The following is a 22,180-nucleotide window of genomic DNA, read 5'->3' as shown; positions in this document are numbered from 1 at the left end:
TGACAGAGCAAGATGCAGAGGATAGGAAGAAATGGAAAGAGATGATCCGCTGTGGCGACCCCTAACGGGAAAAGCTGAAAGAGAATGATGATGATGATGACTAAAATATCATGTTTGTATGTGTCACAATATTCCATAACACTAAAATATCATGTTTGTATGTGTCACAGTATTCCATAACACTAAAATATCATGTTTGTATGTGTCACAATATTCCATAACACTAAAATATCATGTTTGTATGTGTCACAATATTCCATAACACTAAAATATCATGTTTGTATGTGTCACAATATTCCATAACACTAAAATATCATGTTTGTATGTGTCACAGTATTCCATAACACTAAAATATCATGATGTTATGTGATCCTATCTCGCCTACATTCTGACTGATGGGTTCGGAGCCGATCCCTCGGCTCCGACTCGGCACGCTTATGCCAAAGAGCGAAGTCTCTTATTGGCTGAGCTTACTATATCCCAGGATGCACCACTAACAGTCCCCCAGATCTCGTTTGCCGCTAACTAGCGAAGACGTGGTCTCGAGCTGGCTGAGCTGAGTAGTATTTTACTTACTTTTTTCTGTCAGAATTTTGCTGTTCCTATCATAAAAAGCTGTTTTAACGGCTACTCTGTGCTTTGTGTAGTGATTGGAGTTTTTTTTGTGAAAACTTGTAGTGTGATTGGGCGTTGTTTTCTGATTTCAGGCCTCCTTCATCTGTAGGGCCTTTCCCGGTCAGTCAACCCCTCAAACCTTTGGGATTTCAGATCCCCTTGAGTTTATTGTTGTTCCGGATTGTTTAAATCGGCAGTTGTAAACTGATTTTTGTAGAGTCAGTTAAGTCAAGTCAAATTAGGATAGTGTTGTTCTTGCTGTCAGAGAATTACTGCATTATTGGTCATAATGTCTCAGAATCCTAGGCCTTCGGGCTTTAAAAAATGCACCAAATGTAATTTTAAAATGTCAATCACAGATGACCACTCTCTCTGTGTTTATTGTTTGGGTGCAAAACATTTACAAGAGTCATGCAGCGTGTGTCACGCTTTTTCCTCGAGGGTCCTCCAGGAGAGGAAAAATAAACTCATTCTTAAAGGCTTAATAAAACCCTCCTTTGAAGAAGCTTTAGCATCCTCTCCTTCTCCAGCTAAACGAAAAGGCGTCGGCTCCGACCAGTCCGTCGGATCCGGCCGCCAAAAGACATAGGCAGGCTTCTCCTTCGGCTCCAAGGACTTCGGAGCCGAGGGCGGAACGGTCTGCCTCGATGCCACCAGTCTCGACTCCTCTGGCTTCGAAGCCGATGGCTGGGGCATCGAGAGGCGGGTCACCTTCGGCTCCACTGGTCTCTGAGCCGACAAGGGTTGCCCGCCAGACACTTCCTCCTCGGCGCCAAGTCCTCCTCGGCACCGATGGAAACTAGTGTGGTATTCCTTCGGCGCCGATAGTCATCGAGTCGCCTCGGAGCCGTCCCCTAGCCCTTTGGGGCCGTTGGAGAGGCCATCTCGAACCCGTTCAGTATCCTCTAAGTCATCGAGGATGTCGGATTCGGATATAGACAGGGTGCTCCAAAGACTATTCCAGTCCCCAGTCTTTCAAAATTTGTTTCGCTCCGACCCAGTTGGCTTCGGAGCCGATAGCCCATGCCCATCCCATTGCTATTCCTCCTCCGACCGCTTCGGCTCCGCCGGAGCAGGTGCTGTTGGAGCCGGTGCAGTTCTTAGGGTCGGCTCGGACCCTTACTCCAACCCGGGCCTTGGTCCGAGTTTGGTACACGGACTTCTTCGGCTGGACCCGGGGTGATGTTTCGGGACCTATGCTATCGGTTCCGAGCCTCCCTCTCGGTGCTTCGGCTGCGGGACTTCCGTCGGCTATCATGGCACCGGGGACCGGACACTCCCAGGATCCTGGGGGTCCGGCTTACAGAGCTATGAGGAGTGCCTTGGCCAAGTCTTCGCCATCTCTCCGGCTTTACCGGCACCTTCCCTGGGCGTGGAGACTGGGTCTTTGGCAGTTCCCTGTCCGTAGGCAGCGGAGCCCCTGGGCCTGAGGTTACCCCATTGGGGTTCCCCTCCTCCTGAGGGTTCTTCGGAGTTGTCTTCAGAGGAACCCCAAGGAAGAGATCGTGCAAGAGGAAGCACGTGGACTCCCGAGTCTATTACATCGGACACTGATCTTGATGATGCGGAGGGGTCCCCGAAGTCGTCCTCGGATGATGTCTCATTTGCAGACATCTTAGAGATCCTCAAACAACGAGGCGGCTGGATATCCAAACCCCCCTCTGCTGATGAGTCAGTGCTCCTCAAGGCCTTTGGGGCTCAGCTCTCCGCCTCCTGGGTGTCTCCGCCCTTCGACGAGCTCCTGGATTTAGTTTGTCGAAGGGCGTGGGAACATCCAGATACCGTGGAACCAGTCCCTTCTCGCCCTAATAAATTTTTATCTGCCCCACCCGAGAAGGAGTTCCTCACTAAAGGCGTGGCTGTAGATGCCATGGTGGTGGCATCTGCTACACAACAGGACGTGGCAGAGGCTTCAACGTCCGTCCATCCTCCTAATAAGGAGTCTAGGAGCATGGACAGGTATGGAAGCGCACCCTGACTTCAGCGGCCTTTACTTTAAGGTCTCTGAATTATTTGGCACATTTTACCAGGCTTCAGAGGGATCTGGTCAAGGAGCTGTCAGATTCCTCTCGGGTAACCTACCTGAGCAGCTAGCCCAGTCGGTTAGCTCTCAGTTGGCTATCCTTACGCCAATTTCTAACTCGCCCATGAGGCTCATTTCATATGCGTCAAGGGGCGGTAGAGCGGCAGGCACAGGCGTGGCTCTCACGGAGACAAGCCTGGCTCCGCTTGTGTCAGTTTCGGAGGCCTTCAAGTCTTCCTTCCGACGCTCCCTTTGATGGGTCCTCTTTGTTTGGACCTAAGGTTAAAGACACCCTTACCGCTGTGAGCAAGAGGGAAAAACTTTATCTGCCGAGGTGCCTGTTATTCCACTCCCTTCGCCTTATCCCAAGGCTAAAGGAGGAGGGAAGATGTGGTTCCGTAAATCACGTACGTTTTTTCCTCAACAGCAGGAAGATTCCCCTTCCAGAGGCAGAGGACGGGGAAATTTTTCTGGGAGACGCCGTCCCAGAGGTGGCAGAGGGCCCCGCAATTCTGGAGACCGCGAGTCCTTTCGTGGCTCTTCAGCCTCCCACACCTCGTGAGGGATTGCCCGGCTGTGCTGCTCCGGAGCCAGTCGGGTGCCGTTTTGCCAAGCACCTAAAAGCCTGGGAGTCAATCACTCAGGACAGATGGGTGCTTCGGATCATTGTCGGAGGTTACACCATCCCATTCACATGCTCACCCCCACCGTCCAAAAAAATCCCGGACCCACCACCCAGTCAAAGGGAAATTGCAGCCACAGAAGTTTTAAAGCTGCTAGAAAAAGGAGTCATCCAACCGGTCCCCACAGACCAGATCGGATCCGGAAATTACTCGAGGTTCTTTTTAGTGCCAAAAAAGACAGGGGACCTGAGACCAATTTTGGATCTCAGCAGACTAAACCAATCCGTCACGAAATCCAAATTCGAATGGTCACGTTACAATCCATTCTCCCATTGTTGGAGAAGGATGTTTGGATGTGCTCCATAGACCTCAAGGACGCCTATTATCACATACCGATACATCAGGCGTCCAGGAGGTATCTGCGCTTCAGCCTGGGAGACAGTCATTTCCAATTTTGTGCACTGCCCTTTGGTCTCACCACAGCCCCCAGGGTGTTCACCAAGTGTTTGGCAGTAGTGACTGCTCACCTGAGGAGTCTTGGATTCCAAGTGTTTCCCTATCTGGACGACTGGCTCCTGACTGCCACCACCAGGCATCTACTAATGGACAACCTCAAAGCCACCATCTCCCTGGGTGCTACCCTGGGAATTACATTCAATTGGTCAAAGTCTGTCTTGCTGCCCTCTCAGCGCATAAGATTCATAGGAGCAGAGATAGACTCAAGATTGATGCTGTTTTCTTCCGACCGAAAGGATCCAAACTTTACAAGGCCAGGTTCAAGCCCTGATTTCAAGATCCAAAGCCCCAGCCAGGATGGTCCTACAAGTTTTAGGTTCGATTTCTGCCACGGTTCTTCTAGTTCCTCTGGCAAGATTGCACATGAGGATTCTTCAGTGGCTATTGTCAACTCAATGGTCCTTTCAGGACCTTCCCCTCAATCATCCCATTATAATTACAGAAACATGCAAACAGGACCTTCGCTGGTGGCTTCAGACATCCAATCTAAATCAAGGAAGTCCTTTTGTTATTCCCTCTCCAGTGGTCGCCCTGACGACAGATGCCTCCCAGACAGGGTGGGGGGGGCATTGTCTGGGCAGGTTAGTTCAGGGCTCCTGGCTTCCAGACGAAACTCTTCTCCACATCAATGTATTGGAGATGAGGGCGGTACTTCTGTCCCTACAGGCCTTACACAGGTTTCTCCCTCAGGGCATAATCGCCATCCACACAGACAACATGTCGGTGGTCTGGTATCTAAACAAACAAGGAGGGACCAGATCTTACCCCCTTTGCAGAGAGGCCATGAGGGTGTGGGAATGGGCTGTAGCTACCAGCCGTTTCTTGGTAGCGACCCACATTCCGGGGAAATCAAATATACTGGCAGACAGATTAAGCAGAACAATTCTCTCTCCTCACGAGTGGTCCCTAAACAAAACAGTAGCAGCTCAGGTTTTCAGGAGATGGGGGACGCCGTGCTGCGACCTATTTGCAACACCACTAAACACGAAGTGCAAAAGGTTCTTCTCCTTGACTCCACATCAGGGAGAAGCAGCTATGGATGCTCTAGCACAACCTTGGCCAACAGGGCTACTTTATGCCTTTCCTCCGATTCCACTTCTCTCCAAAGTCATTCAAAAAGCTTCTCAATTGGGGTCCACAATGATACTGATTGCCCCATACTGGCCTCGTCAGGTATGGTTTCCCTACCTGAAGAAACATGCGGTGGACGATCCGTGGACTTTAGACCTAATTCCGGATCTGTTAATTCATCAGTCGGGACGACAGCATCAGTCCCTTCACTCCTTGAAGTTGACAGCTTGGCTCCTCCACTTCCGACTTTAGTCAGAAGTCACACATTAGACCCGGAAGTTATTCACATTTTATCTTCAGCCCACAAACCCACCACTAAGAAATTGTATCTCAGTAAGTGGAAGAGGTTTGCTATCTGGGCTCAACTCAAGGGCTTAGACCCTATCACTGCTCCAATCCCAGAGGTTTTGAAATTCTTAACATCCCTGTTTAATCAAGGATCTTCTGTCTCTACTATTAAAGTCCAACTAGCGGCTATCTCTAAATTCCACGAATCCATGGATCCTCCATTGATGAGCAGCAGACTATGCAAAACTTTCATTAAAGGTGCGGGCCTGTTAAGACCCCAGTTTTTCATCCTGCCTCCGTGGGATCTTGATTTGGTGCTTCGCGCATTAACATCTTCCCCTTTTGAACCGGCTGCTACATGTGAGTTAAAATATCTGTCTTGGAAAACTGCCTTCTTAGTTGCAGTTACTTCTGCAAGAAGAGTCTCAGAGCTTCAAGCCCTGTCTATTAAACCACCGTACTTGATTTTCCACAAGGATAGAGTATCACTTAGGCCTAATCCATCCTTTGTCCCAAAGGTCTGTTCTAATCTCTGTCTCCAACAATCTCTAGAGCTACCAGTTTTTTTCCCAAAATTCTCCAATGAAGCAGAATACACTCTCCATAAATTGGATGTTCACAGGCAATTGCGCTTCTATTTGGACAGGACTCAGCAATGTCGTAAGTCAGACCAGCTGTTTGTGTCCTTCTCAGACAATAAATTGGGTAAAACCATCACAAAAGCTACTATCTCCAAATGGATTAGAGATTGTATAACTCAGGCTTATTCTTCTTCAATAAGCAGCTTACAACATCTATCAAAGCTCACTCTACCAGGGCTATGGCGACTTCTATAGCTTTTCATTCCAAGCTCGCTATATCGAGATTTGTGCTGCTACTTGGTCCAATCCACACACTTTCATTTCCCACTATAAATTGGATGTGGCATCTAAAGGCGAGCATCATTTGGTTCCACGGTACTCAGGAGTGTTTTCCAGTGAGCCACCCAGGATTCAGGTGCTAGGACGCTGTCCCATCAGTCAGAATGTAGGCGAGATAGGATCACATAACATCTTTTAGTTATGTACTCACCATAACTTCAGATGTTTGGGATCCATCTCGGCTACATTCCTAATACCCACCCTCCTTCCCCCTGCCTTGGAGATCAGAAGAGATTGAACGGTTTTGAGTTCTACTGTTTTATCTTGTTTCATCTGACAATGTTATATAAGCAGGGCGTGCATGTGTGCATGTATGTGGACAAACTAGATCTGGGGGACTGGTAGTGGTGCATCCTGGGATATAGTAAGCTCAGCCAATAAGAGACTTCGCTCTTTGGCATAAGCGTGCCGAGTCGGAGCCGAGGGATCGGCTCCGAACCCATCAGTCAGAATGTAGGCGAGATGGATCCCAAACATCTGAAGTTATGGTGAGTACATAACTAAAAGTTTGTATGTGTCACAATATTCCATAACACTAAAATATCATGTTTGTATGTGTCACAATATTCCATAACACTAAAATATCATGTTTGTATGTGTCACAATATTCCATAACACTAAAATATCATGTTTGTATGTGTCACAATATTCCATAACACTAAAATATCATGTTTGTATGTGTCACAATATTCCATAACACTAAAATATCATGTTTGTATGTGTCACAATATTCCATAACACTAAAATATCATGTTTGTATGTGTCACAATATTCCATAACACTAAAATATCATGTTTGTATGTGTCACAATATTCCATAACACTAAAATATCATGTTTGTATGTGTCACAATATTCCATAACACTAAAATATCATTTTTTGTATTTATCAGGTTACAGAATAAAGCTACCTTTTCTTGATTACCATGCCACTTATATCCTTGAATTCGGGAGTTTCATGTCTGCTTTGCCAGAAGCTATAAATATAGAGCTAATAAGGGGGAAAAAGAGCACCCCCTCCTCTTGTTCCTCTGTTCAAAAAAAGTGCATCAGAGAGGGACCCTCCCACCTTAATTCTTGACTCCAACTCTTCATAGATCCTCCTAACAAACCCTGTTATTCTTTTGGGGAATGTAAATGCCTCCATTGCTGTACTCAAAATTCTGATTGAAGCAAAAAAGCATTTGACACAGTCAAAACCCCACAAAAATAGCAGTGTGTTCCTTACATTCTGCTTCCCTCTGGATCGATATTGTTCTTTTAATGTTATGAAATGTTTGCCTCCCCTCCAGAAAGCCACATTGATCCATGTGTATAAATTTTGGCAACATCTTTGACATTTCCTTAGCTAGTGTAGATATAAGCACTTCATAGTCATGGTTTGAAATTGGTGTATGTGAAGCTTCATCTGAAGGGTCTTTGCCCCCTTTGATTAATACAGCCAACACAGTTTTCTTATAATATGCTGTTAGTCCACTCCCCCAATATTTTTTAATATAAAAACTTTCTAGATCTTCCTTCCCATCTTTCAGATTTCCACGGGAATCTCATTGGTTTCTGGAAACTTTGCTACTGATTGATTACCGTTTTTGTTGTACGTCGAAATACAAATACAGTGCAGGGACATCAGCTTGGATGAAATGGGTTGCCTCGCTGTGTGATGGGGAATCAGAAGGTTGTAACAAAGTGTTGCATGCTGCAGACCGTCTTCTGTTTTAATGATGTGGTGATTGCCAGCCTTTTTTTTTTTTTTTTTTTTTTTTTTTTTAAGATTAGGCCATCCTGTATTAGGAGTGCTAAAGCATTTAAATTTAAACTCTCACTAGGTAGTAAAAGGTTAAGATGATTGCAGGACATTGATAATAATGTTCCTGATGTTAAAATATAATCATACAGTTTTGCTATATCCAACCCTTAATACAGGCAATCTGAACATTTCTTGCCTCTTTACCATGTCATCTATTTTTCTTACTTGTGGTTAGTTTAGTATATGTAAACACAGGTAAACAGATGTCATTCAAATAATGTTGCTTGTTTTGCTGGTAATGTTATATTTTATACTGTTCGGTGTTTTTGCTTTCCCCTCCGCCTCTGTCTGATAAAATGCTTTAAATACGTCTTTTGCTCAGAGTTGTAAAAATCATTTATAATGACTGAAATAATCTTTTGTTTCTTCCACTTTACCCAGGTGATGGAAATTGGTATCGTGCTGTAGGGAAGCAGTGTTCAGTAAAAGTCACAAAGGTTCAGTTTGTGGATTACGGAAATGAAATTGAGACAACAGTAGAGAAGCTGCGTCCCATCCCCTCAGAGTTTCTTGAGCTTCCTTTCCAAGCCATCCATTGCTGTATGGCAGGTACGTGTTTACTTGTTGGGTAAAGAAATGGTACTAATTTCTGATATAAAGTGTGTTTTATGCAGTTATGTTCTTTCATGATGAGCAGTTAAATAACACTTGGTTACCCAGGGATAGATGCCCTGCCCATGTTTTTTCTGTAGGATTTTTGCACTTGCTATCCGTTTGATAGGTTCCAGTTGCTTTCAGTAGTCCTCCCCCAGAGCTTACTTAACAGCGCAGCATTGCTGCAATCACACAGTTTGGGTGTACGCTTTTGTCAGACCCTTGACTTACCCATGCAGTTACATGCATACCTTAAGTCTGCCTATGCAGGCATGATACTGAATGAATTGTGCTTTGAAAGCTCAAAACTGAGCATTGACTTGTAATTACCATGACTGAGAATAAAGAAGGTACTTGTTCTAATGCTGTCAATTTTCATTTTATCCTTGACATATGGGTTTGGTTCTGATAGTGGAACCAATTCGGCCATTACTACAGTTCGCGTAACCAAAAAAAACTGTCGAACTTCTCCTCTACTCAGAATCCCTCTGTCCCAGTTACCTCAGATCCCATGGGCTGCTTTTCTGTTAAGATGCGTTCACCAGAGCTCTCGAGCTTAGTTCGCTTTTCTTGGATATTTTTCCTCAAATGTCTTTGTTTCCGTAACTTTTGTGTAGTTATTCCCTTTTAGTTTTCCTGTACCCTTTAACTAGCGGTCACTGTCCCCTGTCCGTACACTTCAGTGTATTCTCTGCTGTTATTGTTTATAGCCCTCTCCCATACACTTCTGAGTACTCTATCATCATTGATAGTTTCTTTCCATCTCTCCTTTCCCCTTCCCATCTAAAAAAAAAAAAAATCTGCTTTCCTTCTTTAGTTTTTCCTGTTGGAGAAGGTTACTTTCTTATCCCCCTTGTGTGTGTGTGTGTTCTTTAAAGCCCTTTTTGTATTATAGTTCAGAAAACTAAGGTCACTTGTAGTTTCAAAAAATGTCCGAAGTGCCGCCATAAGATATCTGTCTCTGATTTATATATGTTATATGTCTATTGTTTGGGTCCTGTACATTTAAAGGAGGACTGCAGTATTTGCCATGGTTTTAGCCATAGAGTGCTTGTTGAAAGGAGAAACTGATCTTGAAAGGGCTGATCCCTTCCTCCTTTGGATGGGTCATATCTGCTGTAGACAAAAGTAAAATGGATATTTCTTCTCCATCATCATCTGTGGAAAAGAGCAAAAAGAGGAGTTTGTCAGTATCTCTGTCAGCACTGACATCTAAGAAGCATAATTCCTTGGCTCCTAAACGTTCCTCGCAACTAATGGACTCAGGCTGTAAGACTTCGGTACCGGGAAAATCACCAGCTGCCATTCTTATGTCAAAACCCTTCACTCCAAAAGCTTTGGCACAAGAAAATGTGTCATCTGGTCCTTTATTGGCGCCAGCACATTGGTGCAGACTGTGGATATAAGACAACAGGAAATTTTACCCAGAACTACTCGCACCTCATCTATTGTCCCCTTTGTGGGTGAGTTACCTGAAGTTTTTATTCAAAGACCTAAATCACCCTCTCTGTTCTCAGTCTGTTCCACCCAAAGTCCTACAGGGCTTGACATGGAGAGACTGTTGAATAACATTTTGTGGGTGAAAGGTTTCACCGGACTCCCTTCTGCTCTGGCCCCTATAGGTTCAGGAGCTTAACCTTCATTCACCTCTTTAACCATTACTCCTCTGAACTCCTCTGACGCTTCAGAGTTTACAGCGCCTAGTCCGGCGCCGATTGAATTGGTTCTGGAGATCTCTCTCTCTCTTTGGAACCGGTTATTGTCCTGAGTTCTTTGGTTACTTCGTCTGCGATCTCCCAGGACCTTATCTGTCCTGTTGGCTCAGAGGGGCAGGAATTTATTCCAATTTTTTTTTTGAGCCATCCCTGCACTTTGGAGCATTGGCACAGTTCGGCTCTACTCCAGCTTTTGTCTCTAGGGGTCTTTTTCTCCAGAGCGGGGAGTGACCACGATTACAAGGCATTCTAGCTCTGTTCCTGGCTCCCCTCCTTCTTCAGGGGCGCCAGCTTTTGACACAGTGGAGTGGGCCTCGTCTCTTTCAGTGACTTGGTCAGTCCATTCTTCCTGGGAGCAGATACCTTCCTCACGCCCAGTTATTCGACTTGTCTCCATTGGGGCAGAGAGTTCAGAAATCTCAGATACAGATTCTGTCATTTTCTGATGCCTTCCCAGACTACCCCCTGAGGAGGTTCCTCAGAAGAAGTGCAAGAGGAAGCGCTTGGATTCCCTACAGGAATTGGTAATGGAAAACACTGATTTTGATGAATGGGAAGGGTCCTCAAGTTCACTTCCTTTAGATGTCTCCTTTGGAGACATCCTATTAATTTTGGAACAGAGGTATGACTGGAAGTCCCAAAACCCTTCTTCAGAGGAATATGTTTACCTGCAGGCTTTCGGTACTCACACTTCTACCTCTTAGCTGACTCAGTTCGCTGACAAACTCATTCATTTGATTTCTCAGCATGCATGAATGGGTCAGGACACCATTGAACCTATTCCCAAGAGGCCAGACAAAATTTTATCTGCACCCAGTTCTGGGCTGAAGCTTTAGTGGTAGATGCCATGGTTGTAACAGCTGCCACAAAAAAGGAACTCACTGAGGAGAGTTCCTCTGTCCTTCCACCCAACAGTCTCAGACAATGGATAGTTTTGGGAAACGAGTTTATGCTTCACTTCATTGACCTTCACCTTAAGGGCTTTGAATTTCCTGGCACATTTTACCAGACTTCAGAGGGATCTAATTAAGGAGCTGTCTGATACCTTGGCAGGAGCTGTTACTGAGGGAGTCCAAGAGAAGGTTGCTTCCCAGTTGGCCAGCCTAGAGTCTGTTTCAAACTCGTCCATGAGGCTCATTGTGCATGCAGCCGAAGAGACCACCAAAGCAGCAGGTTCAGGCATAGCCATAAGACACGCTTGGTGTGCCTATTTGATTTTGCGGAACAATTTAAGTCTTCATTCATCAATGCACCTTTTGATGGATCATCTTTGTTTCGCTCAAAAGTTAGAGAGACATTATCCAGGTGTGAGAAGGATGGCAAGACCCTTTTTGCTGTGGGTGTATGTTTTTCCTCCCCCATCCCCAAAGATCCTTTTCCAGGAAGCAGTGTAAAGATGTGGTTCAAAAAATTTCCAAGACACATGTAGTTCCAGTTCTCTCAGGGGCAAAGAGGGGGGGACTGTAATGGAAGACACCATCCACACAGTAGAGGTGGCCTACAGAACCAGGGCTTCAAGGACTCTTTCCAGGGTAAGCCCTTTCAGCGTTCCTGAAAGGCCCAATTGTCTTTCTCTGGAGGCAGTAGGGGGAAGCTTATTCTTGCACCAAGACAGCTGGCTATATGTAGCATCAGATTCTTGGGTGCAATAGATCATATCCAGAGGTTATACCATACCTTTTTCCCATCTTCCCCAATACGCAGAAAAAAAAAAGTGTTTTACCCAGTCAGAGGAACCAGCAATTCTAGAAATTCAAAAACTGCTAAACAGAAGTCATCCAAGAAACCCCACCAGACCATAGCGGATCTGGAATTAGTCACGATTCTTTTTAGTGCCAAAAAAGAATCTACTGGAGACCAGTTTTGGATCTGTGAGTGTTGGACAAATCAGTTCGACAAACAGAATTCCATATGGCCACTGTACAGTCCATTCTTCTGTTTTTAGGAAAGGATGACTGTGTACTCGACTGATCTTTAGGACACATAATACCACATAAAAATGGACAAGCTCTCCAGAAAATTCCTCTGCTTTTGGCTGGGAGCCAGTAATTACTAATTCAGGGCGCTACCCTTCCATCTCACCACTGCCCCCAGGGTATTCAGTAAATGTACAGTAGTAGCAGCTCACTTGAGACTGTAAGGATTCCGGTGTTTCTGTATTTGGACGACTGGCTTATTACTGCTTCGACTCCAACCAGGCATAGATTGATAGAAGCAAGTGATTATGTTCTCCAGACCTGTGCATAATTGGGAATAATGATAAATCATGAAAAATCCCAACTGTCGCAATCTGAGACTTTGGAGTTTATAGGGGCAGTGCTGAATACGACAGCAACCCTTCACCCAGTCAGATTTCAAAAAAACATAGTCCAGGTTTAAAAAATAATTCACAGGAACAAGGTTCCCGCTTGCCTAACTTTACAGGCTCTAGGTTCTATGGCAGCAACAGTAACTCTAGTTCCCCACGCCAGGTATCACATGAGAATTCTGCAGTGGCTGCTGACTTCTCAATGGTCTATGCTGTGTCAGCCTATGTTGGAAAAGATGCTGATCACCAGTCATTGCAGAAGGGATCTAGCTTGGTGGATTCATTCCAAAGAAATTCTCCTGGGCCGCCCCTTCATCCTTCCAGAATCCAAGGCCATAGTGACCACGGATCCTTCCCAGCTGAGGTGTGGGACATTTTCTGGGCAAGACTGTCCAAGGCACTTGATTCCCCTTAGAAGACAACTTGCATATCAGTGTTCTGGAGCCAAGAATGGTGCTTTTAGCATTGCAAGCCTTACAACCTGCTCTTCCTCTTGGAACAGTTCTGATTCAGACAGACAATATGTCAGTAGTTTGGTACATCAACAAACAGGGAGGAATCGAATCGTACCCCCTTTGTCGAGAAGCACTTATAGTGTGGCAGTGAGCGATCTCTTCCAACTGCTTTCTGATAGCAATGCATATTCTGGGGAGTTCCAGAGTGATAGCAGACAAACTGAGCAAGATGCATCCTTCAGCCTCACGAGTGGTCTGTCAATCCAGAAGTGACTAAAAAGATTTTCCGTCTATGGGGCCAGCATTGCTGCTTCCCATTTGCCTCTCCCCTAAGCAACAAGTGCAACAACTACTTTGCCCCGACTCCCCCTCCAGGGAAGTCATTTCTTTACACTTGGCCCTCCAGACTCCTATATACCTTTCTCCCAATACGTCTGATTCCAGAATTCTTACAGAAAGCACTCAAGTTGAAGAGCAAAGTAATCCTCATTGCTCCTTGCTCCTTTTTGGCCTTGACAGATCTGGTTCCCCTTTCTTTGACCTTATTTTATTCATCAACAGTGGACTCTGGACCCAACTCCAGATGTTCTGTCCCATCCAGACGGACTAGTTCACCCAGGTATTATGAACCTCAAGCTGCCAGCATGGTTCCTCCAGTTACACTAATTGCCAGGCATCTTAACCTTTTTTTCCCAGTATGCTATATTCTCCTGGCTTCCCATAATCGCTTCTACCTGGAATAAGATATTTACCATCTGGGTTCGTGAAAGGGATATTGACCCTTTTTCCTTTTCTGCTAATAATTTAGAATTCTTAGCCACTGTTTTCAATGTAGGAGCTTCCCCATTTGAATACAGTTAGCAATTTCAAATTTCCATGATGATTTGTAAGAATGTTTCTTGGCTTCTAATAGACTTTGTAAGTCATTTTTTAAACTTCCCTTCAAATATCCTTGTGATCTAAATCTAGTGTTGTAAACCATTGTACATTCTCCCTTTGAACCATCTGCAGACTGTAATCTAAAGTACTTGTCATGGAAAACATCATTTTTGGTGGCACTAACTTCTGCAAGAAGAATTTAAGAAATTCAGGCCTTGTCATGTAAACCACCTTATCTGATTTTTCACAGACAGTCTCTCCTTATGAGCAAATCCCACCTTTCTATCTGAAGTAGTGTCAGAGTCTAATATCAGACAGACTACTAATTTGCCAGTATTATTTCCAGACTTTTAAAACGAAAGTGAAAACTGTTTGCATTTGCTAGATATTCACATACAATTACACTTCTATCTTCACAGGACAAAAGACATGAGAAAATCTGACCAACTATTTGTCTCCTTTTCAAGTGCTAGGTTTGGTAAACCAGTCAGCAAGGTGACCTTAGCCAGATAGCTCAAGGATTGTATTTCCTTTATCTGTGACAGCAGAAGGAAAATTACTTTTCCTAGGCCTGTTAAAGCACATTCTACAAGATATGTTGACACTTCAGCAGTTTTCCAGTGTAGAGCTTCAGTGGATGTTATATGTGCAGCAGCTACTTGGGCTTCTCCCCATACCTTTATTACTCATTGCAAATTGGATTTGGTCTCTAGGAGAAGTTTGTCCTTCGGTTCAGTGGTGCTCAGAAATTTTCTTCCACGAGTCCTCCCAAGGTCTAAGGTAACCGGGGGCTCTGTCCTATACGTCAAGGATAAAATGAAAATGGACATCAGATAATGAAGCTATGCACTTAGGATAATGTTCCATCTGTGTTGTCCATTTTCATTTATCCTTGACTCTCCTCCCTCCATCCCCTGGCCTCTGAAGACTCTTTGGTGGAATGGATAATATGCTTCTCTCCTATGGTAATCATAAAGACATAGGAGGCATGGCTTCCATTAAGGCTTCTTTATATATCACTCTGTATCTAATCTGCAAACTTGATCTGAGGTAATTGGGACAGAGGGATTGTGGGTAGAGGTGAATCTCTACAGTTATTTTGGTCAGCGCAAGCTGTAGCAATGGCCGAGTCAATTCCGATATTGAAACCGAACCCATATGTCATGTATAAATGAAAATGGACAACACAGATGGAACATAAGTGCAAGTACATAACTTTATTTCTAAAATACAAAAGGAATCCATTAGATAAAGAGGGTAACACCACACAACGAAAACTCAAAAACACACAAGAAAACCCTCTTTGCTTCACATTTTTATTAAAACAATAAAAAGGTAAACATTTCTAGAAAAAACAAAATACACTGTCAGTGTTAATAATCACTAAACCACATTTAATTTAATCACATGAACAATGCTCAACTTCTGAGAGACTTGCTTGACTACAAATCTGCATTAGAAGCTGAAGTTAAGTAAAACTTGCAGTAGTATATTTTAGTCTTCTGTTAAGTACAAACTTGCAGGTTTAAAAGTACTGTATTTTCATTTTTTTCTGATTCCTAATTGTGTGTTTCATTGAATAATGTGTGCTGTTTGTCTCTCTGCAGTTAGTTCTCCACCCATCCTCCCTGTTCCTGTGTTGGTGGCTCTGGAATTACCCGCCCCTCCTGTAAGTCTGTATTAGAACACTCCTCCCGGGCCCATCTCATTTGCTCACTTAACCAAGTACAGTGCGATCATATTCTGAGTCTAGTGTTCACTCGACTTAATACAGAGAGAAGATTTGAGAAGGCCAAACCCACTTAGGTTATTCCTTCCTCTCTCCTTGCACTTAAAAAAAAAAACAAACAAAAACAAAACAAAAAAAAAAAATGTACTTTATTCATCTGCTTTTACTGTATTTGTGTTTCCTCCTACTTTATTTTACTTTTCTTAAAAGTACTCAATTTTATTTATTCTGTTGCATTTATTACTGCTTGGTAGTAGCCTGATTAAATTGTAACTGTTATTCTAAGTATTTTGGTTTAAGCACTTGGGCTTTATACCGGTTGTTTTACATTAAGAAGGTTTGTGGTCTGCACTGTTGTGGCAGGACAGGTAGCTTACATCATTCTAAGCTGGGAATTGCTGAGTGATGAAGGTCCAGTATCTGCTATTCTAAAAGTGTATTAATTCTGGCTTAAGCATTTGGGCTTCAGGCCAGTTATTCTACATTAAGAGGGTTGTGGTTTGCACTCTTGTAGGAGGAGAGACTGGATTCTGCACTTCTGAGCTGGGAATTTCTGGTCACAGGCTTATTGTGCCTGCTTATTTGAACTGTTTTTTCTGAAATTGGTGCGCCTTGTTGCTGTAGCATAGATCATATTCAGACCTGCTGAATCTAGCTTAGTTTGTGTAACATGAGCACTGATCCAGGCCATTGTTTTTTTTTGGGAAGGTTCCCTGCACCCTAGTAGCAGAAGTGTGCAGTTCGAATCTGTCTGAAGACTGCTGGAACAGGGCTCAGTTTTGAGCTTTTTTCTGGTTAATTGGGTAACTTGTTTAAATCAGTTCTATTGTTTTATATATATATATATATATATATATATATATATATATATATATATAATTGCACTTTATTCATCTGCTTTTACTGTATTTGTGTTTTTTCCTACTTTATTACTAGGGGCATTGACTACAACTCTGATCTGCGATATATAACTAAGTATCCTTTTCTGTGCATTTAAAGTGTTTTGTGATTGTATCTGCTTTATTTTCTGGGGATATATATATATATATATATATATATATATATATATATATATATATATATATGGGTTCACTTCAATTCACTGAACTTTCAATTCACTGACTTTCATTTCACTGACACCATTTCACTGAAATTCATTTCACTGAAACTTCATTTCACTGACAACTATTATTAGCAATAAAATGGAATATTCCCCCTTCCCCACTGTAGTGCGACCCTGAAGTCAGAATATATAGTTGGGGGGGTGTGGGGGGCAGAGCCCCCCACTTCATTTCATATGATATTCTTACGTTTTGATATAATATTGCTTAGTAAAAGGAAAGTAAGTGGGGGGCTGTGCCCCCCACACCCCCCTAACTATATATTCTAACTCCAGGGTCGCACTACAGTGGGGAAGGGGGCATATTCCATTTACTTTGTAATAATACTTGTCAGTGAAATGAACTTTCAGTGAAATGAAGTTTCAGTGAAATGAATTTCAGTGAAATGGTGTCAGTGAAATGAAAGTCAGTGAATTGAAAGTTCAGTGAACTGAAGTGAACCCATATATATATATATATATATATATATATATATATATATATATATATATATATATATATATATACATATATATATATATACACACACATACATACATACACTTGTTTCCTGCCTTTCTAAGCTAGTATAGTCCAGTTTTCAGGGTAGTGCTGAATTCAGGGCTGTGTTACAAATGTCTGTGTTTGCCCATACCTTACTTGGATAGAAGGAAGTTTCTCTCTCCACCTGAGAGAGAGGGGAACTTTGAGCAGCCTATCTGTCCCTGGAGAAGTGGTTTCAGCCCAGAAATTAGTAGTTTATTGGCCATTTTGGGCTAATTTCTCTCTTTCATTTCTCTGCTATGAATACCGCATTTGTCCGGTTTTGCACACCGGGCAGCGCCGGTTAGCTAGGGTATAACTATTCCCGGCTACACAAAGTCTCCTCTTCAGTTTTTCCTTTGGAACTAGACAAACTTTCAACTTAAGCACTCAAGCCATTCATTTCTCAGCCCGGCACTTGCTCAAAACTTACAGCAAGCACTTATAAACCCTAGCACTAGACCCTTCTGTACTGTACAGAAGGACAAGGCTCTCTATTCGACCTTACCAGTCATCCAGTAAAACAGTTCACTGTACCTATCCAGGCATGTCCAAAGGGCAGTTTCAGGTGTACTCTCCAGTCCAACTGGTGAATCTGGGCATTTTGAGGCAGTGTTACAACTGCCTCATGTACACAGACAACCCTCTCCTCCTACAACCAAACGCTCAATTTTACAGCCAAACTGGAGGCTAAGCTGTCTCAACCCAAGACTGGATCAGACAGTCAGGAGGAGAAGGGAAATACTTGCATCACACCACCAGTCTCATTAAACCAACACCGGCAAAAAACACACATAAATACATGAAAACATACTTGGAGGTTCTAAATAAAAATCTGCAAAACCAACAGAGACCTCCAAAGCAAATAACCAAGCAACCTCAACCACCCAACACAAACCGTGAAACACACACTTCACAAAAGCAGTGTGCCATGCAATCACAACCCTTAAGGCAAAATAACATACCCAACATACTAGTAATAGGTGACTCTATAGTCAGACACACTGATGTCCCACTCACTAGGCTGACTAAGGAGAAGGTTACTGTTAGCTGCCTGTCGGGTGCCAGGATCCGCCACATAACACAAGCACTCAGGTCACTCCAGAACAAGTACAAATATGACTCTGTCATTGTCCATGTTGGTGTGAATGACCTGAGCCTTACCTCCCTGGAGTACATGAAAAGAGACATGGAAGAGCTCTCTGATCATGTATCCCAGGCCGGTATGACCCTGACTAGCATCCTGCCCTCACAAAGAATGATACCACAGTATAAAGACAAAATTCTTGATTTCAACAACTGGCTAAGTTTCTGGTGTCATTCAAAGGGGATCCAGTGTCTGTCCACTTGGAATGACATGCTCGACAAGCCACGCTGCTTTGCTAGAGATGGCTTGCACCTGTCGTCCTTAGGCTTTCGAATATTGGCCAAGGATCTTGCCAGCCCCATAGTGCCTTTTTAGGCAAGGCTCAAAAGACAAACCTACCGTCGTAAATGGCACAAGTAACAAAAAACTGAGGGTAATGCTACTCAATGCCAGAAGTCTAAACCTCAAATTGCACGCACTTGAGGCAATCCTCAATATGGAAAAAAATCGATATATGTGCAGTAACAGAAACCTGATTTAAGGCTCTAGAGAGCACCCCAGCACTACCAGGCTACAACTCGTACCATACATTTTGGCCACAGAACCCAAACCGCAGTACAAAAGGTGGGGACATATCCATATTATCAAGGATACCCACACCTCCAGGTTAGTGGCACAGCATGATGCTTCAGAGATCATCCACGTGCAACTAACAGGCAAAACTGCAATTCAAATTGTAGCTTGCTACAGATCACCCACCATGTCCCAGCATCACCGTTCTGCTTTTCTGGAAACACTGGGAAACATAAAGGTCCTACCAAACACCCCAATATTGGGTGATTTCAATTGCCCAAACATTAACTGGGAGAACTACTCAAGTACTAACTCCCTTGCCCAACATTTCCTAGAATTTATAAACTCAAACGCCCTGGTTCAACTGGTCAACACTCCCACCAGAGGTGACAACATATTGGACCTGGTCATCACCAACATGGGCGACTGGTGTTCCACACCAGAGGTCAACCCCTCACTGGTTAGATCTGACCATAAACAAATCACTTTGGATATCCACATTCCGCTCCCACCCCCGGACAAGGAAACCACTGTGAAAAACATTTTAAAAGCAAACACATTACTTAAGACCGAGGTGGAAGGTTTCAAAGCCCCCATGCTGAAGGATAATGCTGTCCAAGCTGCAAAATCTTTTACTAATTAATTCTACGGGCACCTACAAGAATGCATGGATTGTGCCATCCCAAGCAAAACCAAGACTCACTCCTCCAAGAAAAGGAAACCAGTCTGGTGGACTCCTGCCATAGTCAAGCTATACAATAGGAGGAGGAAACCAGTACAGAAAAGAGTAAAATCCCAAGAAGGGAAGACATCCCTGATCAGTATCGGCAAGAAACTACAATCCCGCATAAAATCATCCAAGGCGAGCTTTGAAAGAAAAATTGCCAAGGACACCAAAGATAACCACAAGGCATTCTTTAGCTATGTCAAGAATCTTAAGTGGCAATGCTCAGATCAGCTCTGAGTTTGTGCAGAATGGCACAAAATACACTGAACCGACTGATATCGCCAACATCCTGGCAGACAGCTTCAGTGCAAACTTTACCCCCCTCTCACCCCCAAAAGGGCCCATAACCATACCATAAGAATGTAAAGTCCCTGAAATCACAGACGGGTTAAAACAGCCCTCTCCAAAGCCAAAAACACAGCATCAATGGGACCAGATGGTGTCCCAGGCTGCATCCTACACGAGCTGAAAGACTAACTAACCCCTCGCCTAAACACACTGTTCATACTCAGCCTCTCCACAGGCTATGTACCCATATAGTGGTACACAGCAATGGTTATTCCACTCTACAAAAGTGGAGCCACAACAGACCCTGGGAACTATCGCCCTATAAGCCTGACTAGCTTGGTCTGCAAAGCTATGGAGCACATCATCATGGACTCCTTAACAGAGACATTGGGAACCTCCAAACACTGGACCCTACCCAGTTTGGCTTTAAGGGCAGATCATGACTTCTAAACCTGGTGGACTTGTTTGAGACAATTACCAAGGCTATAGACAAGGGAAAGGGGTACACACAGCCTACTTAGACTTCACTAAGGCCTTCGACACCATTCCCCATTCTGGTATTATAGACAAGCTCACCAGCCTGAACATAAACCCCTACGTCACAAGCTGGGTTGCCAACTGGCTCACGGACAGAACCCACATGGTGAGAGTTGTGGGAGCTAGGTCCGAGACTAAACCGGTTGCAAGTGGCATTACCCAGGGCTCAGTCCTAGGACCCCTCCTGTTCGGCATATACTTCTCAGAGGCACAGGCAAGCACAAGAGGACTATGGCTGACCAAGTTCGCAGACTACTTCAAACTAGGGGCTATAATTGACTCTCCAGCTGACACAGACATTCTCCAAAAGGGTCTCACTGAGACGGATACCTGGTGTCAAAATCATGGCCTCAAGCTAAATGCCAAAAAGTACATAGTCGTCATCTTTGTAAAAAACAAAGTACCCACAAACTACCACATAGGTGGTAGTCCCCTAAGACGTAATAAAGGATCTGGGGATCCAAGTAGATAGTAATCTCACCTTTGATAATCACATTGCCACAGTGGTTAGAAAATCCTTCTACTTGGCCCACCTAATCACAAAAGGGTTCGCATCCAGATCAAAAGAGGTCATTGTGCCCCTCTACTAATCACTCATCAGACCAATCATAGAGTACAACACCCCATTTGGGATGTACCTTACAAGACACCTGTAACAGCTGGAAAGACCACAGAAGTACCTCACCAAGAGGATCACTGGCCTCAAACAGATGCCCTATGCAGCTCGACTGAAGAAACTCCAGATGTACTCTGTTGCATACCACCTACTCAGAGATGATCTCTGCTTGACATACAAGGCAATGTCCACCCAGAATTGATTGACATGCTCCACCTAAAGAAAACCTTATCCCCTCGAGCCACACGCTCTAGGAATCTAAATCTCACCACAATAATAAATGGGACATTCTGGAGGGATAGATTCCTGTCCCAGAGACTTCCCATGCTTTGGAACAAGATTCCAATCTACATTAGGCAGAGCTCCTCGCTAACGCTCTTCAAAAGAAACTTTGATGAGTGGATGGGAAACAATAAGTTTATCCCGGGGATCACTTCAGTGGCTCTGCTGGACAGAGGCACAGGGAAGTAATCTAAGTGGGCGGCGAAAGCCAACACATTCTGGCTAGGCTTATAAATGCCTTTGAGCAGATAGCCTAGTACCTCCCTATGAACCTAAAAGGATCAAGTGGAACACGCCTATCAGTAAAAAACAAAATATATAATTTTAAGTTAGTAAAGAACTCAATTGTAAAATTGGTCTAATACTAACTGTACTGTTTAAACCAGGATATTTATATTGGCAAAAATTATGCATCCAGTTGTACAAAACACATTAAATTTTTAAAGACATATCTCACCTTCTAATATTTAGTTGCAAAGTGTCAGTAGATGTCCTTCTATTCATTTGTTGCAGTATTCTTAACATGAGGGATTTCTCTGCTGTAGGTGACCCCGACAGTCTGTCAGTATACAAAAATCTTCCACTACTGTAGGGTGGATGGTATGTCACATGTAGGCAGCTCTCATTCATCTACCATAAAAGTGACGTACATGCACGCTGACCTGCCACCAGTCCGAAAGCCACTTCTAAACATTAATCTGCTCGCTGAGCCATTAGCTGTGTTCCAGCATCTTTCTCCGGTAAGTGCCTTGTTGGGGAAATCTTGTTTCTTTTGTTACTGTTTTGTGGCAGGGTTCATGTCATCCAAAAAAAAAGCAAATACCAGTGTGGAAGAAAAATTTCATATAAAGATAGCCATCTCCAGTGTTTGTTCTGCCTAGAGCTT

General features: G+C 43.8%; 1 protein-coding gene across 1 annotated transcript in view; it reads left to right on the top strand.

Annotated features, from left to right (window-relative positions):
• Positions 1 to 22,180, top strand: part of TDRD1 (tudor domain containing 1) — a 2,513,511-nt gene that overhangs the window by 1,290,873 nt on the left and 1,200,458 nt on the right. Inside the window, exon 15 of the mRNA XM_044055533.1 lies at positions 8,243 to 8,410. Coding sequence (XP_043911468.1) covers positions 8,243 to 8,410 — 168 coding nt within the window. The remainder of the gene's footprint in view (positions 1 to 8,242; positions 8,411 to 22,180) is intronic.

Source organism: Protopterus annectens, chromosome 14.part0 (assembly GCF_019279795.1).
Source record: "Protopterus annectens isolate FY-2018-M chromosome 14.part0, PAN1.0, whole genome shotgun sequence".
Lineage (NCBI taxonomy): Eukaryota > Metazoa > Chordata > Ceratodontiformes > Protopteridae > Protopterus > Protopterus annectens.
Note: the sequence above shows the minus strand (reverse complement) of the source record. Positions and strands in the feature narration are given on the sequence as shown.